General features: G+C 39.6%; 1 protein-coding gene across 1 annotated transcript; it reads left to right on the top strand.

Annotated features, from left to right (window-relative positions):
- Positions 1-3,222: 3,222 nt before the first annotated feature.
- skap2 (src kinase associated phosphoprotein 2) lies at positions 3,223-17,318 on the top strand. Its single transcript, XM_057339156.1, has 13 exons — positions 3,223-3,351; positions 3,922-4,027; positions 4,117-4,142; positions 4,839-4,940; positions 7,168-7,248; positions 7,340-7,423; positions 7,513-7,637; positions 8,282-8,345; positions 9,193-9,303; positions 9,476-9,553; positions 12,307-12,422; positions 16,644-16,740; positions 16,865-17,318. Exons 1-12 carry the CDS (start codon positions 3,312-3,314, stop codon positions 16,734-16,736), a joined length of 1,026 nt encoding a protein of 341 aa, XP_057195139.1. The 5' UTR covers positions 3,223-3,311; the 3' UTR covers positions 16,737-16,740; positions 16,865-17,318.
- The last annotated feature ends 1,141 nt before the right edge of the window (positions 17,319-18,459 follow it).

Below are 18,459 nucleotides of genomic sequence, written 5' to 3'. Positions count from 1 at the left end.
AAAGATTAAAACAGTTTGGAGCTTTGCGGGTGTAGCGCCAAATCTTGCCTGAACAAATAGTTTGACTGACGTCCTTTGACGGAACAAAACACGTGACCCGCATTCGTTAATCAGGTTAAAGACCGAGTTGTGTTTGGCGTTGGGAAGTGATCTACGTCCCTACATCCAGCAATACATTTTGCAGGATCGTCTTAAATATTACGTTTGTATCACACTGTCAAGCAAAATTGCACGATATTAAAATACTTATTAAAAATACAGTAACCAATCTAAACACCAACGCAGGCGTTTTAGATCAAATCATACCATTACTTGAAATGTATGTACAGGATTTTATTGACAGCTGTTTTAACATTTTGTGTCTGACACCATCCCAAAAACATCACTGAGATTGTAAAACAGAATTCTGGATAACTCTGTGGTTTCGCATCAAATACCCCAAGTATCCTTTCCCCATGGAGATTCTAATAACATTTTTTAGTGCAATTATTTATTATAAAGTTTTTGAGACCACCATTATGGTCACAACTAACAGTCATGTCGCTTTCATGAAGCTTAATCAAACTCAAATATTAACAGTGTCTTAATGCGATCTGATGTTGGACCTTGCACAATGACTAGACTTCGGGCCGCCTGCAATGTTATTTTCTCTCAGTGCTTTGCAGCCTTTCTGAGCTGACTTTCTGACAAATGTTTGGTCATCACAGCATCTAGGAGAAAAAGTAAGGCATTTGTGCAAAGTATAATTCAAGTCCCCCAGCTACATAATGCCTAAAAGAGGAAAGCCTCAGTGCTCATCCGACTGTAATGTCTTTGCAGGCACTTAAAGCCAGAGCAGTCAGCCTTCAGCTGGTTTCCATGGAAACCCTGCATTTAATCTTTGTGGTCCCTTTTGTCATTCCTATGCAGGTGGGCTTCATGCAGATATTTCGTGGGTGGTGTGAAATTAGAGCAGAGCCCCTAAACAAACAGCAAGGACAAAATGCTACATTGAAATACAGACCTGCAAAAATATAATTTTTGAATTTCGCCTTTATGTTTCGTTTATCCACTTAAGGGTTTCAACCATTTAAGATTTTGAATCGGGAACGGCTAAAGTAGAAGATCCGAAGCAACCACAGCAACAGCACAGAATACAAATGAGCAAATTAGCTCTCTGAAGCATGATATTATCCCATAGATCATGTTTATGGGATTTGTGAAGTATGCAAGTGTTCTTCATGGCATTTGCGTGGTCTGCTTCTCAATCATCTCTATTCCTATAAAATAAAGGACTTTTTCCTCTTGAGGGTGCAACTGAGGTCTCATTCAGCTGAATGGAAGACTGGCACATGGTTACTGTTCCCTGGAACTGAGTCACTCTGATCCTCTGGAAAATCTTCATGAATACATTTAATAAATAAAAAATCTAATCCTAATAAAAATCTAAATCCATGAATGCACATATCATATATGATGATGGCTTTAAATGAAGTGATTTATTTATTCATTCATTTGTCATATGAACTCATTTATTGACCTCAAAACATTATGGATAATGTGCATGATTCCATTTAAGGAGCCCAGACTTCTGTCGAGAAAACAGGTGGTGAAAGTGAGTGTCACAAGACAGCTTAAATGTCGAACGTTTAAATGTAAGCTAATTCTAAGCCTTTTAACAACAACACCCGAGCAGCCTAATCCCCCAGAAGCCAAGGGGCAAAAACAGCCACTTCTTCCACCAAGATCTTCACAAAAAACCACAGCACCCTGAAGGCAGTTTGAGTTACAGTGGCAGCCCCTCAGATGTTCTTCATGTTCAGAGGCTGTTCAGGTGTTCAGATATGACCCGCCTGTCACATGTCATGGTATTTGCAGGTGACCTCATCTATCTCAGCTATGTTTTCAGTGCCAATGTATCTTCACACTGGTGCCATAAAACTAACCCCAACACATTTCAGTAGGATTTGCATTCAGCTCTGCCAATAAAATAATAATTCTATACAAGCTCTCTGACTCTGATACATAAGCAAAAGCAAATGTGTAACAGACTGACACGAGAAAGGAATAAACCAAAACGCATCAATCTGTGGTTTTCATAAGGCCCATTGTGACATTGGTGCCTTCCTCAGAATAATATGCTGTGCAAAAATGACAAAGTAAATTGCTAAAACATGTAAAGATTTTGCTGATTAAACATGATGATCACTGGTTATGATGACACGTATGTAAAACTGCATCATTAGCACATAAACACTTACATACCTTCCTGGTAAGTTGGTGCCAGAAGCTGAGACGTGTGAACTGAGGTGAGTCCAGATCAAACAAGGCTGTCTGAGGAGCATGCGATATGGAGCTGCTTCCCTCTCCTTCGAAAGGTCAAAGGGCACTTCACCTCTCTTTCCCTATCCTCGCCAGATGGATCTGTGACCAGGTCAAATGAGGTTCAAGCAGTGCTCATGCAGAGGGTTCAAGCATGCAGGATGTCAGTGCTGAATGCCAGCCAATACTGATACTAAGTAAAATAAGCTTCGTAAGCACATCTTCGAAAGACTCACAATTACATCTGACTTTTCACAATTATTTTTGTTTGTGTACTTATTATACAACAATGCTTGTATGCATATTAAATTAACTTTTAATATGATTTCATATTAAATGAACGGTTTTATATATTTATTCACATAAAAACAAATTCCCGATACATAATCTCTGTGACACAGCACATAAGCACACACACACAGAGAGAAAGAGAGCACAGAGCCAGATGGAGATGGATGGTTTTGTGTTTTTCTACGAAAGCTGTGCATCACCCCCATTCTTCACCTGACTCCCACCTCAGGATAAATGGGCCCCTCTCCAAACAACAGGCCCACTGATACATCCAAAGGGTCCTAAAGTCCTGTAGTGGACCATCGCTGAATTATATACAAAGGTAAAATAGACATTTAGGACAAATTCAAAACCAGAAATTTACCTTCAGGTTTCTTGTTTTTGGATGTTCACAATAGCATCTTGTATCTTTCTCTACTCTCATGTAGCTATATTAAAAAATAAAGCGCAAATATGATCAACTTCATATTGCAGTGAATAATGCAATACATGAAGTGACATTACTTAAAGCTGTAAAATGGTCAATGAATCATTCAGGGAAATCGAGTCAGTAAGACTGGTGAAGGGAACTGATTACCCAGTGCACACTTTATACGTGATGAATAATGCTGTTTTATTTGTATAACGTTAGTGGTTTCGCTGCCTCTTCCGTGTCTCACAGGCCACTTCAAACTTCCGTGTTTCGAAGGCTATCTTGCTGGGTCAAGCCGTGTATCACAATGAGGTCCATACCGGAAGATTTAGCAGCACTTGTTTCAGGTACTATTGCAATGTTTGGATAAAACGATAGTTGATAACGCGAATGTTTTGGTCTCGGACGAAATTAAGGATAAACAGATTTTGATCGAAGTTAAAAAACATTTGTTTCTGTTGGTACAGAAAAGAGGAAGTTTTGTCCACCGATACACGCTGAATGTTTCCCGTTAGTACCTGACTTTTGTTTACTTAACCCTTAACAAAAACAGAGCGCGTGTAGATTCAGTCGTTTTAAACGTAACATTGTAACCATAAATGCAGAGATTAACCAAATAAAGAAATACTGTAGACTGAACTGCGGATGAAAACGTTTCCATTAAGTCTGTTAGACTTTTTAAAGTTTGAGCCGGAAATATGTATTTTCACCGAATACGCTAGTAAATGTGGTAATCATGCAATCATTGCCCTTACTTTGCTAACGTACAGTCGTTAGTCGCCTCACTAAATCCAAATGAGACATGCACCTGTTAAGTACACCAAAGGAGAGTAACGTTAACTTAATTCAACAAGAGCAACAAATACAAATCAAAGGGAGACACTTTAATATTGAGTGAGCGGTGTGTGTGTTTACAGATCTGGAAACTTTTTTGACGGATGTTCTTAAAGGGGAGAATTTAAGTAAGAAGGCGAAAGAGAGAAAGGATGCTTTTATCAAGCGGATCAGAGAGGTGAAATCGAGGTACGGATGAATGTATTGATATCACCTGAATATTGTTTTGTGAAGCTGAAATGTGCTAAATGAACAAATACGACCCATCTCTGTTACAGCTACTCACAAGATTTCAAGGACAAACGTAAGTTTCGAAGAGTTGCGCTACTGTGTAACGTTACGTTTGTATGTGTTGTGTGTACGGGGGAGGGGCTACTAATAAAAAGGGCGAAGTGAACTGATCCCCACTCTGTTCGTGTGCTTTGTGTTCCTATCTATTCTGTCTCTACAAAAATATCAATTATATTTTGAGTAAAAAGCCCAGCTTTGTGCTTCTTATAAAGAGTTTATAGGTTAAAATGTTAGTAAAGGTGCTGGGCTTGGTTTGGCACTTGTGACTTAAACCTTTCAGAGCTTTATTTTTTACCATGTAACACCATGACTAGAAAACATCATAAAAAGTTTATTTCCTCATCTTCACCTACAAACATTTGAATAATTCCTACTTATTGCTGGTTTGTGATCAGTAGGCTATACCATGCAATATCAGAGGTGTTTTGTTTATCCTTTGTATTCCTGGAATATCTTTAATCTATGCAAAGTGACAAAGTGAATATCTAGGCAACATGGCTGAGTGCCACCTAATGCTCCACGCAACTGGAGACAAAGCAAACAAACATGCCTCACCATCCAGGCTACATATCCAAATTCCTGTCTTATCAGATATCTATTTCCAACACATGTAAAATATGACATGGAGATTCTTGATGAAATGTGTCTTTCTGGTGGAGGGCTGGGGCTGCCACTGTTAGATGATGCTGATGAAGACTTTGTTAAACAGGAGAAGATGAGTTTGCCGAGCTGGATGAGATGGACACCAACAACGATGGTGGATCGCTTCACTCAGAACAAACTGATAGAGATGAAGAAAGTGCTTATGATGGTGAGTGGAGAGTTGTGGTATTTATTTGAACGTTGTCACAAGAGCCACAGCATTAATTGTAAGTGTCACAAATTCTGTAAATGCTGAAATATTATCCTCGCGAAGAGCCACAGCAATTTACTGAATTTAGATTAGACTGTTCACAACTGAAGCACTGGGGGAAAATATCTTTCTGACAATAAAGAAAAACATATCATCTATTCTTCATACTCTTGCAGCATGGGCTGTGTGTACATAACAATGTGCCAGTCCTTTGTCATGTCCTGTCCAGGATTTTTAGTACTGGTTGGAAACACAAAAGCTGAATGAGGTGTTTGAAAGACTGATGTAACCCGGCAACAGGCTCAGGAACAGTTTGAAGCCACAGACGTGAGGGGTTTGCTTCTCTTTTGTTTCTGAGCAAATGGTTTATGGTCTGTAGCTCAGACAATGCCGCCCACAGCCAATGTTAATTCAGCCTCCTGTTTTAGCTTCTTTTACTGTCGGTAGAAATTCAAGTTCTTCAGAATCATTTTGAGTCACAGCACATATCTGATTATTGCTTTCTGAAGCTCACATCATTGTGAATTAGAGTCAGTTTTCATGATTCAGTTTGTGTGTGCTGTGTGTGGCACACTTGTGTGTTTTATAGATGCTTTCTCATTGTGCCTGCCAGAGAGCACAGCTGCTCAGTTTAAAGATGAGACATATGCCTTTTAGGACAGGACAGGCAAAATGAGGCTTGGACAGTGGAAAGAAAGTTGTTTAGACTGGATTTCTGCAAAAGTTATTTAAAGTCACCATGAAATCGAACTGTCAATTCTTTTTTTTATTGCAGTGTTTATTATAGACCACTTCGAAAGACGTAAACACTGCTGGTCCAGAAGAACTTCCAGTTTTGTAACACTATTGAACAAAATACAACCAACAGAACAATATACTTGTATAATAAATACAAAAATATATATATATCTTTAAGATGTATAAAATAAGAAATAAAGCTAAAACCGGAAGTGCTTCTGGGCTAGTGTTTACATCTTGCGAAGTGGTCTACAAATAATTTAAACCAGAAACATTTCCCAAAATGACATCTCTTCTCTGCAATGCATGACATATGTTGCAGTCCGAGGGCGGGACTGTTTTGACTGTCCAATGACCAGGCTTCCAACCTCCACAATCCAATCAAATCCCGAAGAACGAAATCAAGCCCCGCCCTCAATTTTTCCTATTTCAGAAGCTGTTACACTCAGATATATGTCACTATTTAGAAGAAAAAGCAATTGCAACTTACATTTCATGCCGATTTTAAGTAAAGATTTAAGCGAAGTTAATGCAGACGTTAATGCTTTACATGAGACAATTTGCAGACATTTTGTGATATTCTTGCTATGAAAAACAAATTTCATGTCAAAATAGACCCAGCTTAGGTTCGGTTTGTTGACAGTTTGAGCTTCACCTGTTTTTAGTTTGAGGGTTGCATTTGGGGGGGGGTTGGTCTTAACATGGACAAAGCTTATTCAGACAATGGGTGCGAACATGTTTGTAGTTATGGCTTGTTTGTGTTTTTTATTTATTTATTTTGTAAACGAAGACAAGATCTGTGCTTATCAATTCTTATCATCCAAAGCATATCCATACTTGCATGCACATACTGTAAATGTAGGGTTTGGCCAGTGAATTAAAAGCTTGTTTTCCAGTTCTTTCACATTTTTCTACCCTCATTCAACTACAATCTGCTCTGAGGTCGTTCTGTTTGCTTTTCACAGTCAGTGTGTGTCATGCTTCCTTGACACCACTTTTTACATAATTGCAAACATTCCACGATTGCCTGTGTCATTCATAACACCTCCGCTCTCTCACACTCATTCAGCAATGCAACGCTAGTGTGTACACAAGAGAGGGGAGGGCTGTGTAAACCAGAGACGAGGTTTGCTTTGAAAACAGAGCGTGCATCTGTTTCACATACAGCTGTACCTGAAAAAACGCTGCATGAAACTCTATCCAGTCCACCCAGGTTTGAATCCCCGCTAACTCGAGTCTTTGCTTGGCAACGACCGTTGATTTGTAAACCTAAAGCGGGCAGAAGTAGTTTTTTTGGCTTCCTTTAGCAGATTTATATAACTCACTGTGAAAGCAGGTGCACCGCTCTGTGGCTTCTTCACCTGCGCAGTATTTCTTGTTATAAATAAGCTAGAGTAAGATAATAAATTTCAGATTCCCTTTTAGATGTAACTTTTCTATACAACAGGAGTCCAGCAGTCTCCGGCGGTGGCAGCCCAAGACCTTCCATCCATTTTGAAGAGCGGCTTCCTGGAGAAGCGCAGAAAAGGTTGGTAACTGCGTATACTCGTAGGTTCCCAGAAAAAAAACATGCGAGAGACTCATTATAAACATTATAACTTTGCTTTGTCATCATCTAGATCACAGTTTTTTTGGTAACGAGTGGCAGAAGAGATGGTGTGCCTTAAGCAACAACATTTTCTACTACTATGGTAGCGATAAAGGTACAGATGCACTGTAACCAATGAAACTGTATTTAATATCTCCTTTGTTCAATCTGATTGATAATCAGCTATACTTCACATATCACTAGATAAACAGCAGAAGGGAGAGTTTAATATTGTTGGCTACACTGTCAAAATGAACAACACCCTACGGAAAGATGCTAAGCGAGATTGCTGCTTTGAGATCTCGGCTCCAGACAAGCGTGTATATCAGGTCAGATATGAACACAGTGTGTATAGTAATCAGTGTTGGGCGTAACTAGTTACTAAGTAATTAGTTACTGTAATTTAATTACTTTCCCCTTGAAAAAGTAAAGTAAGGGATTACTCTTATTTTTTCTGTAATTTAATTACAGTTGCGTAATTAAACTAAATACTGTATGTAATATATGTGTTTGCAATAGTGGAATTGACATCAAAATTCAAAGTCTAACTTTAAAATCCGTGCTTTAATGTATAATTCTCACATTTGTAATACTTTGTATTTGTAATACTACTTTATGTATTTTTACATTATTTATTTGAATGAATTAAAAGAGCCGTTTCATGTTGAATCACTTAACTAAGATTGATATAATATATAGAAAGTAATTAGTGATAAGTAATTAAATACTTTTTGGAGAGAGTAATTTGTACAGTAATCTAATTATACTATTGAATATGTAATTAGTAACTAGTAATTAATTACTTTTCAGAGTAACCTGCCCAACACTGATAGTAATCCTATGATCACAAGAAGGCTATGTAATATAATACATAACGAGACTAAAATATTGCAGTCATTTAGAAAAGGTTCATCTGTCTCCTTCACTCTTTCTGTGTTTTGTTTAATATCACTTTCATGTTCTGATGCCACAGTTCTGTGCTGCTTCTGAGAAAGATGCAAAGGAGTGGGTGGAGCACATTGACTTTTTGATAAAAGGTTAGACTTTTTTTCGTCACCCTTTGGCATAGGGCTGGGTATTGCAACCAATCTGGCCATTCGAATCTTTAGATGGTTTTGATTCGATTCAATAACAAGTAGTTATCAATACTTCATTAAAAATTAGATTTGCAGACACAGAATTCATATTGAAATAAAAATTCTGGTTACTGAAGCCCTCCAACTTGGCTATATTACTAAAATGCACATTTACGTTAACAACAGGCCACACAATTGTTTAATTTAGACTTTTACTTTGGGTAACAAACACTGTAACAAGAAATCATAAATATGCACATAAAATGCACACAAGGTAAGCATAAACTGCAAAATGCACATTACTGCAAAAAAAGAAAAATGTGCAACAATGAAATTCCTTTCCAACCTGAAACATGTTTAAGAAATTCAAAACATTTCAAAACAGGCCCACATAAAGCACTGCACATTAAAGGGATAGTTCACCCAAAAATGATTCTGTCAAAAATTCTGTCATCTTTTACTCACCCTCAGATTGTTCCAAACCTACATAAATTTATTTGTTCTGCTAAACACAAGGGAAGATATTTGGAAGAATGAACAGATCTCATCCCCGATTGACTCCCATCGTATTTATTTTCCCTATGGCAGTAAATGGGGGATGAGATTTGTTTGGTTACTGACATTCTTCCGAATATCTTCCTTTGTGTTCATCAGAACTAAGAAATTTATACAGGTGTGGAACAACCTAAGGCTATCCCTTTAAGAATGGATTTGGGGATTCCCAAATTGATATTATTTCGTTAAATTGAGAATCAGAGTATTAATCAAAAAATTTTACCCAGCCCTTTTTTGGCATATGAACCATCAGATATGGGTGGTATCATACCCGAGGATGAAGAGGAATATGATGACTGTGTGACCGTCAGCTCATCGGCTATGCCTGCCCCTATTGATGATGACATCTATGAAGAGCTCCCTGGTTTGCCATTTATTTACTTCAGCAATTTAATTTCAATGCTCACGACGAATGTCTGAGTACAGTAGATATTTCCCGAGCTTTATTATAAAGTTGGTGAAAATGGCAAAGTAAATGGAATAGCGTGGTATGTTGACCTTTTCCTTGACTGGCGCATCTATTCTCTCACTCTCAGAGGAAGATGTACCACAGCCTGCTAAAGCATCAGTGACCCTGGCTAACAAACCTCCACCGCCGTCTGCCCCTGTGACAGGTAATTACCACTAGGTCATCAGGGCTGTCCATCCCCTACCTGCCCTGCTGTCCCATAACACCACATTGACTCCCAGTCTGCCTGGGTGGGTATCATTTGTCTCTGCAACTTTGTTTTTAAGTAAAAAAAAGAAACAGCGATGGGGAAAAGGCAATAAGAGGGAGTGAATGTCTGGATTAGTTTTTAAAGATGGGGTAACACGCAGTTGGCATTTCTGCCAATCTCATATTAATCTTGAGTACCTATACAGTAGTATTGCATACTTTGTATCTTCGAAGAGTATGTAGTTTGATCAAATCTATAAAAGACAGATGCAGCTGTACGATTATTTCCTGAAAAAGTCGAGCTCCTGGAGGCATGCAGGGGGGGCGGAACTACAGCACGAGCACACAATTCATCATCGCATGATCCCTGCATAACTGTTGATTCACTATAAGTTTGTGTTGTTTACATTATGCACGTTCACGCCGATTGCTAACAAAACACAGACATATGACTTAGTTTGACGTACCGCGTGCAGTTCATGTCCAGCATCTTTTAGCGCTGGGACTGCGCCATCTATCAGTCTCAAACGATTTCCAAATCTAGCGTTATATCCACCGTTTATATAATATTCCTCACCGAAATGGAGTGAGCAAACAAACACAGCTAAACGTCCGTCGGGCTTGATGGGCGTGCTCTTTCTCACGCTGGCTGGTTGACGCGTGGGCGTGCTCTTTCGCTCGCTGGATGATGCTTAGGCGTGATTTTCCAGGAGAATTGTCCAATAAGGGACTAAGAACCCTTGTTATGAAACTCAGAAACCTGTACGAACCCTGGCGGAGTGAATCGAGCACAGAAATACTACGTCATACGTTCAACTCGTTTTTGACAAGTTGACCATGTTAAGCTTGAGAAGCCAGCACGTTTAACAGTGTAAAGAAGTCAGAATGCATGAAATAGCATGTTACCTCCGCTTTAATTTAGCTGATTGACAGACACTTTGATCCAACTTGCAGCGCAATCAAGGTACAGTTTATTAGTACATTCATTCCCTGAGGGTCAAACCCACGACCTTGGCATTGATAGCACCACGCTGACCTCAAATGCCATTTAAATAGAGAGAAAGATCTAGAAATGTGGATATTAAGAATACATATGAATTTGGCAGATTAGATGGTGCAGTAAAAATGATGACAGGAGCGGGAAGGTTGTTTGGACCACGGGAACCAGCTGTCTGCATGAGCCCTCAGGAGGAGTCCAAACGCACCACGGTGCACCCTTGATGAAAGTTCTCGTCAAATGCGCATATGTTTGTTCCGCAACTATTATTTCTTGCCTTTTCCAATTATCTTATTTAGTTTAAAATGTTTGGGTTCGTTGGTAAAACCAACACTTTTTATCTAAACATATGATTTATTATAATGATTTATGGGCAGCGGTGGTTTTTCTGTCTCTGTGCGAGGGAAGCCTGTATCTTGCAGGGCGCTGGGCACTGGGCAGGGGTTGGTAGGCATTGGCAGGAAGTCACTCCATTGGTGCACTGTGGCCCACCATGGCCCTCTGCTCCAGACTCACAGCACAGGAAGTCCTGCTGACAGAATCGATGGCTGAGGCAGGATCTCATGACAGATGCTCAGAGGAGGAGGCCAGCTAGAGACCTAGAGAGTGCCATGATGATGGGAAAACTACAGGTTTCACTGGAAAGCTTTCACAGATCTGGGACAGCAAAATCATCACTTGAATTTCTAGGAAGAAGCTGTTGGCATCTTTTGTGATTTAAAACCTAGAGGCGTATTTCTTTCTGTGATTGTAGATGAGTGTGTAGTAGCTGTAGTCTATTGAATAAACTACAGTCGGTGCAGGCCTAGATACAGTCTTAAAGCAGCGGTAGGTACGATTATATTTAGAAAATAATTATAATAATCTGCCAAATCAGCATTGCTGGGTGTATGCCAGCAATAATGTCTGGTGCGAGATATTTACCTTTAGGGGTATTTTTATAGGGATGCTGTTTTTCTAAACACCCCCTGAAGGTGCTGGCAATGGGTAGACAGGTTTAAACGTGACTGTGTTTTAAAGGGATAGTTCACCCAAAAAAAGAAGATATTTTGAGAAATGCCTTGGTGGGTTTGTGTCCATACAATGGAAGTCAATGGTTGCCAATGTTGTCTGGTTACCAACATTCTTCAGAATATCTTTTATTCTAATCTTTTGTGCTTCGCAGAAGAAAGAAAGTCATACACGTTTGTTTTAACCATCCATATATCCATATTATAAAGATATCACCTGCAACCAAATCTTTGAAATTTAGCTCAAGATCAATAAAAATGAGTTGCCAGATTGAGATTGTGCCAAATGCATCCAAACAATGACCAGGAGTGTCAACTCAGAAGAGAAAGACGTTATCTGATATAGCATGTTACCCTACACTATGACATAGTTGTAATTTTTAATCTGTAACTAGATGTCATGTCAGTTTGCCCACTTTGTTTACTCTCTGCTGCCCACTGGTGGACATATCTGTGCCAGAAAACACTAATGCCATACTACAAACAAATGTATATAAAATACTTGCCCATAACCTTAAAGTACTGTATGTGCATGATCAGTTAGTCTGGTCAGAGAAAATCTTCATGAGATGTCGACCAACAACCATCATATAATCATTTAGTGACACGATGAGTGAGTTGAGTCTGCAATGACCTATGCAATCACAAACTCTTTTTATATTTTGTCACATAACTCCCATTTTTTATTTTGTTCCCCTGCAGCAGTAAACAAGAGCACAGACTATGTAAACTACTTCCAGGGCTTGTGGGATTGCTCGGCGGACCATCCGGATGAGCTCTCCTTTAGGAGAGGAGACAACATCTACATTCTCAGCAAGGTAAGACAGAAGTCAATGGAGTGTCCTGGAAAGTTCCAGGCTCGCTGCAGTTGTCACAACCCACGTGATTACGGGCCCAGAAATAACGCAAGAGGTAATGTTTATTACCATGCTTGTGTTGCCCTCTCTAACGTCAGAGGGAAAACACGAATCTGAAAAAACACATCAAGTCACGTACAGTTAAATAAATATGGTGTGATGTCTGGATGGCACATATGAGTCCGATTCAAAAGATTTGTTTTGGGCCCATTTGTCTCGTGTGCTTGACAGGGAGGCCTGGATTTCTGAATGTGGGAGCTAAATACACCCTCTCCATGTGCACGGTGATGGGATTAGTCTTGTCACTACGGAAACCATTTTAGTGCTCTTGGCCCTGAGCAGAGCAGTCTGGCAGCCAATGGCATTCTGTCACCTCTCTCCACGTCTGCCCTACATGAGTATGTGTATGCGTCTGTGAACTTGCTTGTGTGGGTATTTCGGTATTGGAGGACGGCATAATGCCATGTTCAGTGAGGCTAACCGGCCGCAGACCTTTAACATACACATCTCAGCCAGTCACTATTTATGGCTGTAATGGCAGTTTGTGTTCACAGGAAACGCTGAATCTACCTCTGTATTCACACCAGGTGTGGCAGAGAAGTGCATTCGGTTAAAAACTTCCCCAACCTGTCAGCTCCCATGCGTTACCAGGGGAGCAGATCAGAGTCCTGCCCGTGGGGTTTGTACCTGGCTGGCAGAATAATTACCTTGATACCTCTTGAAAAGTTGTCAAACCAAATATCTTGCAGATTGTCTATTTAACAGCTTTACCCCTCAGAAAAGAACTGGAAATCATAACACAAATATGCATGTTCGTGAAAAGGGGCTTTTGAGTTATTGACTGTGTGATGGTCTTCTCATACCATCGCTTCTCCAATGTGATCCATTAGGTAATGGAGCAAGTTAAAGTCTCCAGAAATGATTACACGCGAAGAAGCCGAGAGAGAAAAAAGAACTGCTGAATGCAGCTTTCCATAATTTCACCCAATTTATTTATATTCGCTTTATTAGAGACACAGGAATGTGCAGTAGCGAGATAATGTATCTTCAGGAGAATTAGAGATGACATCCCAATTTCACCAGTGGCTAAAAATCCATAATTTGTAATGGATATATAAAGCATGCCAATGGGGAAATTATCTCATTCTGTTAAAAGTCAGCAGGCTGTCAGGGTATGACAGAATGTGGGTTGAATGGGATCCAGAGGCGGCTGACGTTATTCAGAGCAATTCTGCCATCTAGTGGCCATAGTTGGTAATGCCCACAATTATATTAGTAGATTAGGTGTTGTTTCTTTTGTTTAAATTTTATGATAAATAAAATCACCACACCCAGACTATTACAATGCAATTAATATAATATAATATCCATAATATATATTGCAATATATGTATAAGATACACACTGATCTGTTAAAGGGATAGTTCACTCAAAAATGAAAATTCTGTTATTATTTACTCACCCTTTTGCCATTTCAATCCTGCATGACTTTCTTTCTTCTGCAGAACACAAAAGAAGATATTTTGCAGAATGTTGGTAACCTATGGCGGTGCCTATTAGTTTTGAGTAGATACAATAGAATTGAATGTGTACCGCTGTTGTTTATCACCAACATTCTTCAAAATATCTTCTTTTGTGTTCTGCAGAAGAAAGAAAGTCATACAATTTTTTAAAAGGAAAGAGGATGAGAGAATCATGACAAAATGTAAATTTTTGGGTGAACTATCCCTTTTAACACACAGAACAAAAATGATGTTATGCAAATGCTGCTCGAAATAATGCTTTGGTGTATGTGTGCCATTTTCTGGGTACGACACAGATTTGGTTTAGCACAAATATTGCAGGCACTCTTTTGTACCCCTTCCCCCTCGCCGCAGCCGGGCTTGTGGATGACCGTAAAGCTGGTGTGGGTTTAGTGTCCAGCTGTGGCTCAAAGGCCATTCAGAGCAGTCTGAGGAGCAGGCCAGTAGAGCTATTAGTGGCCTACCTCTTTCCCCTTGGCCATGCAGCAGCTGCAAGTCTAACACCCCACCCCCTCTATATACGGCCCCCGTCCAGACCCTCGGTGACTCTGAAAGGGTATTGACCATCAGACCAGGGGGAGTTGTCAGGGTCCTAAATCACACACACCACGCTCTTCCCTTTTCAAAGCAAGGCAGTGTGTGCTGTAAATGATGCTTGGCCAAAACAGTACGCACATGGTCTGTCTGAGGCCCAACAATGTCAACTATCACAGACGGCCTCGGATCAGACTTGTCTCATTTCAATTTTATATCATGTAATAGGCTTATTTGATTGTCCACGACTTGAATAATATAGAAAATGATTTGCTTTCTATAGATAGATAGATGCTGAATAGACACAAATAGTGTGTGTGTGTGTGTGTGTGTGTGTGTGCGTGTGTGTGTGCGTGTGTGTGTGTGTGTGTGTGTGTGTGTGTGCGTGCACGTGTGTGCATGTGTGTGGCCATGTGAGGCCTTTCCTCTTGCACTCTTATTAGGAGGCGAGTGTGACAAATCTGAACATTCGCACACAGACATATGTGCTCGCACACCTAGGGAGGCTTGATCTCAGCGGCTGTGCCTGTCAATGAGGTGTGTCTGTATCAAAGGACAGATACAGGAAGTTTTTCCTTCACCCCTTCCACATTTGGACTTCCTGACTGGTTTCACACAGCCCAGAAAAATGTGTCGCCTTGTTTTGTGCTGCCTGTGTGGGACAAGAAGCTGTAAATCCTCCTTAAATCCAATTCTTAGCTTTTACCTCTTGTATCTCTAGCAATATGGATTAGCCTATTGAAATATTTCAATGAACAGATTAAAGACAAAATCTGTAAAACCGAATCTAAACTTAAACTATGTACCACAAAAGCTCATTTATTTATCAATTTTTAATTTTTCAAAGTACTTTAATGGCATAATTGTTTTACGTCACATACAGTACAATCTAATCTCATTGATCTTGTGTTTATGTCTGTGGTTATTCCTCACTGCCTTTCAGCAACGAGTGCACGTCGTTCCCTCTCCGAGGACCGTCCGCGGCAGAGAGATGCTCTCCATTACGTCTGAGGCAGCTGTCAGCAGCCGCATAACCAGACCTGTGTTTTATAGATAGATGTTTGCACGCAGGCAGTAAGAGGTTTGCTGGCCGGAGCCGAGCACTATACATTATACAGCAGGAATCACTTAGACCGTCGGGGTCAAGTAGGGGCCCACAAACTTCATATTTAACATCAGATGGGGTGAGATTCAAGCCTCATTGCTCTTTCTGAATCATACGGAGAGACATTTTTCCCCCGACAGTAAGGTGAAGGATGGAGGTTGAAGAGCAGGGAGTGTCTTGTCAGCTTCTTGGAGAGATCAAAGCTTTGAATGTCGGAGAGAAGAAAGGCTGTAAATGTCAATCACAGGTTGTGGATTGAGATGTCGCTGAACGTTCTTCCCGAAAACAAGGGACGAAGATAGGAATTGTGAAAGTTGGCCTCCCCTCACTACCCGATTTCTTTGTTTTTAAAGAAGGAGCTTAACAGATAGCCGCCTCAATTTAACCCCAGCATATCGATGGCATCTGTGAGAAATAGTTGAATATCGTGGATGCGGAGAATACGCAGGGTTTAGAAGCTTTGAAGTGTATGTCACTCCGCGATCTGTTTGTAATTATGGAATAAAGAACGAGCGAGGGCTTGAAAAGGGAACGGCAGATGAATGGATTTTATCTGGTCCTTTATCTTTATGCTTATCTATTCCGTGCGCCGGAGAAGAGCCGATCGCAGTAGATCTGTCTCTGTACTTAAAAAGCACAGCCTCACGGATCTGTGGTTCTTCATACGAAATATATCGGTCGTACACGTTCTCTCGTGGAATCTTTATAGGTCCTGTGGGCCGTTTGTCCTTGAATTGGCCTTGGAAAGACAGACGGAATGAGGCATGGAGGATTGGAAAAGAAAGGGGGTGGGGATGGAGCGACAGAGACAGTATGAGAAGAAAATGAGCCGAAACCTGAAGATGAACAGGTCAATGAACTATAAATATTGACAGTTTTCTTTCCCCTGAGCATTGACCTATGAGGATTGACCTTACTGGACTGTGTCAGTGCTCACAGCGAGTGAGTTTAATAAACGCTGCCCTCTAGATTTGCCTGAATTACAGTTATTTAGTGGGTTTGTTGTGTGTGTTTTTATAGGAGTATGACACCTTTGGTTGGTGGGTTGGGGAGATGAAAGGAGCCATCGGAATCGTGCCTAAGGAATATCTTATGGAATTGTACATCCTGTAATTCGGTGAGGCAATGAAACATATCTGCTCTGATTGGGATCAAATCCAGTCAATTAAACCCATGTTTCTTGTTTTCATTTTTAAATAACTAATCTGTCTATTTTTACTGTTTTTCAATTGTATTTCTAGTAACCCCTTCATGGCCTGCTGTCTGCTTATACGGGGTGTATAGCAAACTGCATAAATAACTTAAATAAATAACTTAAGCATAAATAACTTACAGTATGTGTGGTCAGAGATGTTGAGTACATGTAAATTAAATAAACCTGAGAAAGCATCACGTTCTGCAGTATTTAAAATGTTTAGGTAAATGCTTTTTGTCATTTAAACATTTTATCATCAATGTTCTAAAACATGATAAATATGTATGATGGCTTCTGTGAAAATAGCATGAAATAAAGCTTACGTGTTATTGCAATTCAAAAATTCTCAGACTTGTCGTGGCTGTTTGGGTAAATCGTGGCCACCAGGTGGCAGCCGGTTCCATGCAACGTAGTGGATCTCAACCTTTTTGGCCCCCCCATTGTCCACAACGTGATGCCACGCAGTTTTAGCTTATAAAAATATATTATGTGTAACTATAAGGATGTGTATTTGCTATAAATCTTTAAAAAAAGAAATAGTTTCGCGTCATATGTTAAAACATCTTCAGCATTGATAACATTTTCTTTGATATTTGTTTCTGTAGCATCAGAAAACACACCAGACATATTTCTACACAGGCTGTCAGTGTTGTTTACACGTACAATGACAGTATACTCACCGTAACAAACCGACGGGAAACAAAATATCTGACCTTTCATATAGAAAACAAATCAAACTGGAGTTATTCACATGCAGAATTAATTATCTGGCGGGGGAGAAGTGTTTGGCATATGGGATTGTATCTTCATGGTCCATGCGCTCTGCTGCGTTGACATCCACAAATATCTGGGCACTGAAGTGAGAAACTTAATTAAAACATGTGTCAGACCGTTACCTGCTCTGCCAAGAAGAATGTACCCAAACCAGTTGTTACTATTAGCATATTAACTCGATCAGCCAAGCTTCACACAATAAATACTAAAGACAATTTAATTTACTCATTAGCCTACATCATTTTAGCCTGTGTTATGTACTGATAGACCTGTGGACCAGGTTCAGTAACATGGAGCTATTTCATTCAGATGGTTGGAATTGGAATTTTTAATAATATATTAATTTAATAATGTATTTTTTTAAAACATATTTTAATAATGAGAGGTTTGGAACTGTTATGTAACCTAGATGATAAATTGCTTTTTATTATTATCAGTGCTAAGAAATGGCATATTTGGATAAAAATCCAGAACAATTTCTCATGTTTTACTCAACCCATCTCCCTTACAACTATTTTCAACGTAATCTTACAGGAATTCTTAGCAATTTTACGAGATGGCGAATTCTTATAAATTCGTATGATCTTATTCATACGTTTCAGTACTATTTGTCTCTGCGCCAGTGACGTTGAGTTTGGGGGTGGGGTTAGGGGAGGGGCTTCCGTATTGTTTTTTTTCATGGTACGAATTCATACAAATGATCCACCTCGCAAAACAGTCACGAATTCCTGAGAGATCAGGTATATTATTCATCTGAAAATTGAAGGGTTAAATATTTGAATTGTTATTATATAAAAAATCTCAAAATGGTCTATTGTAATAGGCCTATATTTATTTGTTTATTGGCATGAAATACAACCTGCACAT

Source organism: Triplophysa rosa, linkage group LG8 (assembly GCF_024868665.1).
Source record: "Triplophysa rosa linkage group LG8, Trosa_1v2, whole genome shotgun sequence".
In the NCBI taxonomy this organism is placed as follows: Eukaryota; Metazoa; Chordata; class Actinopteri; order Cypriniformes; family Nemacheilidae; genus Triplophysa; species Triplophysa rosa.
This window is presented reverse-complemented; position numbering and strand designations above follow the sequence as displayed.

Bases quoted from the DNA above. Each gene is read 5' to 3' on its own strand.
- skap2 (XM_057339156.1), top strand. From the start codon at position 3,312: ATGAGGTCCATACCGGAAGATTTAGCAGCACTTGTTTCAG. The intron at 4,143-4,838 runs GTAAGTTTCGAA...TTTGTTAAACAG, and splicing joins ACAAGATTTCAAGGACAAAC to GAGAAGATGAGTTTGCCGAG. The intron at 8,346-9,192 runs GTTAGACTTTTT...ATGAACCATCAG, and splicing joins CATTGACTTTTTGATAAAAG to ATATGGGTGGTATCATACCC.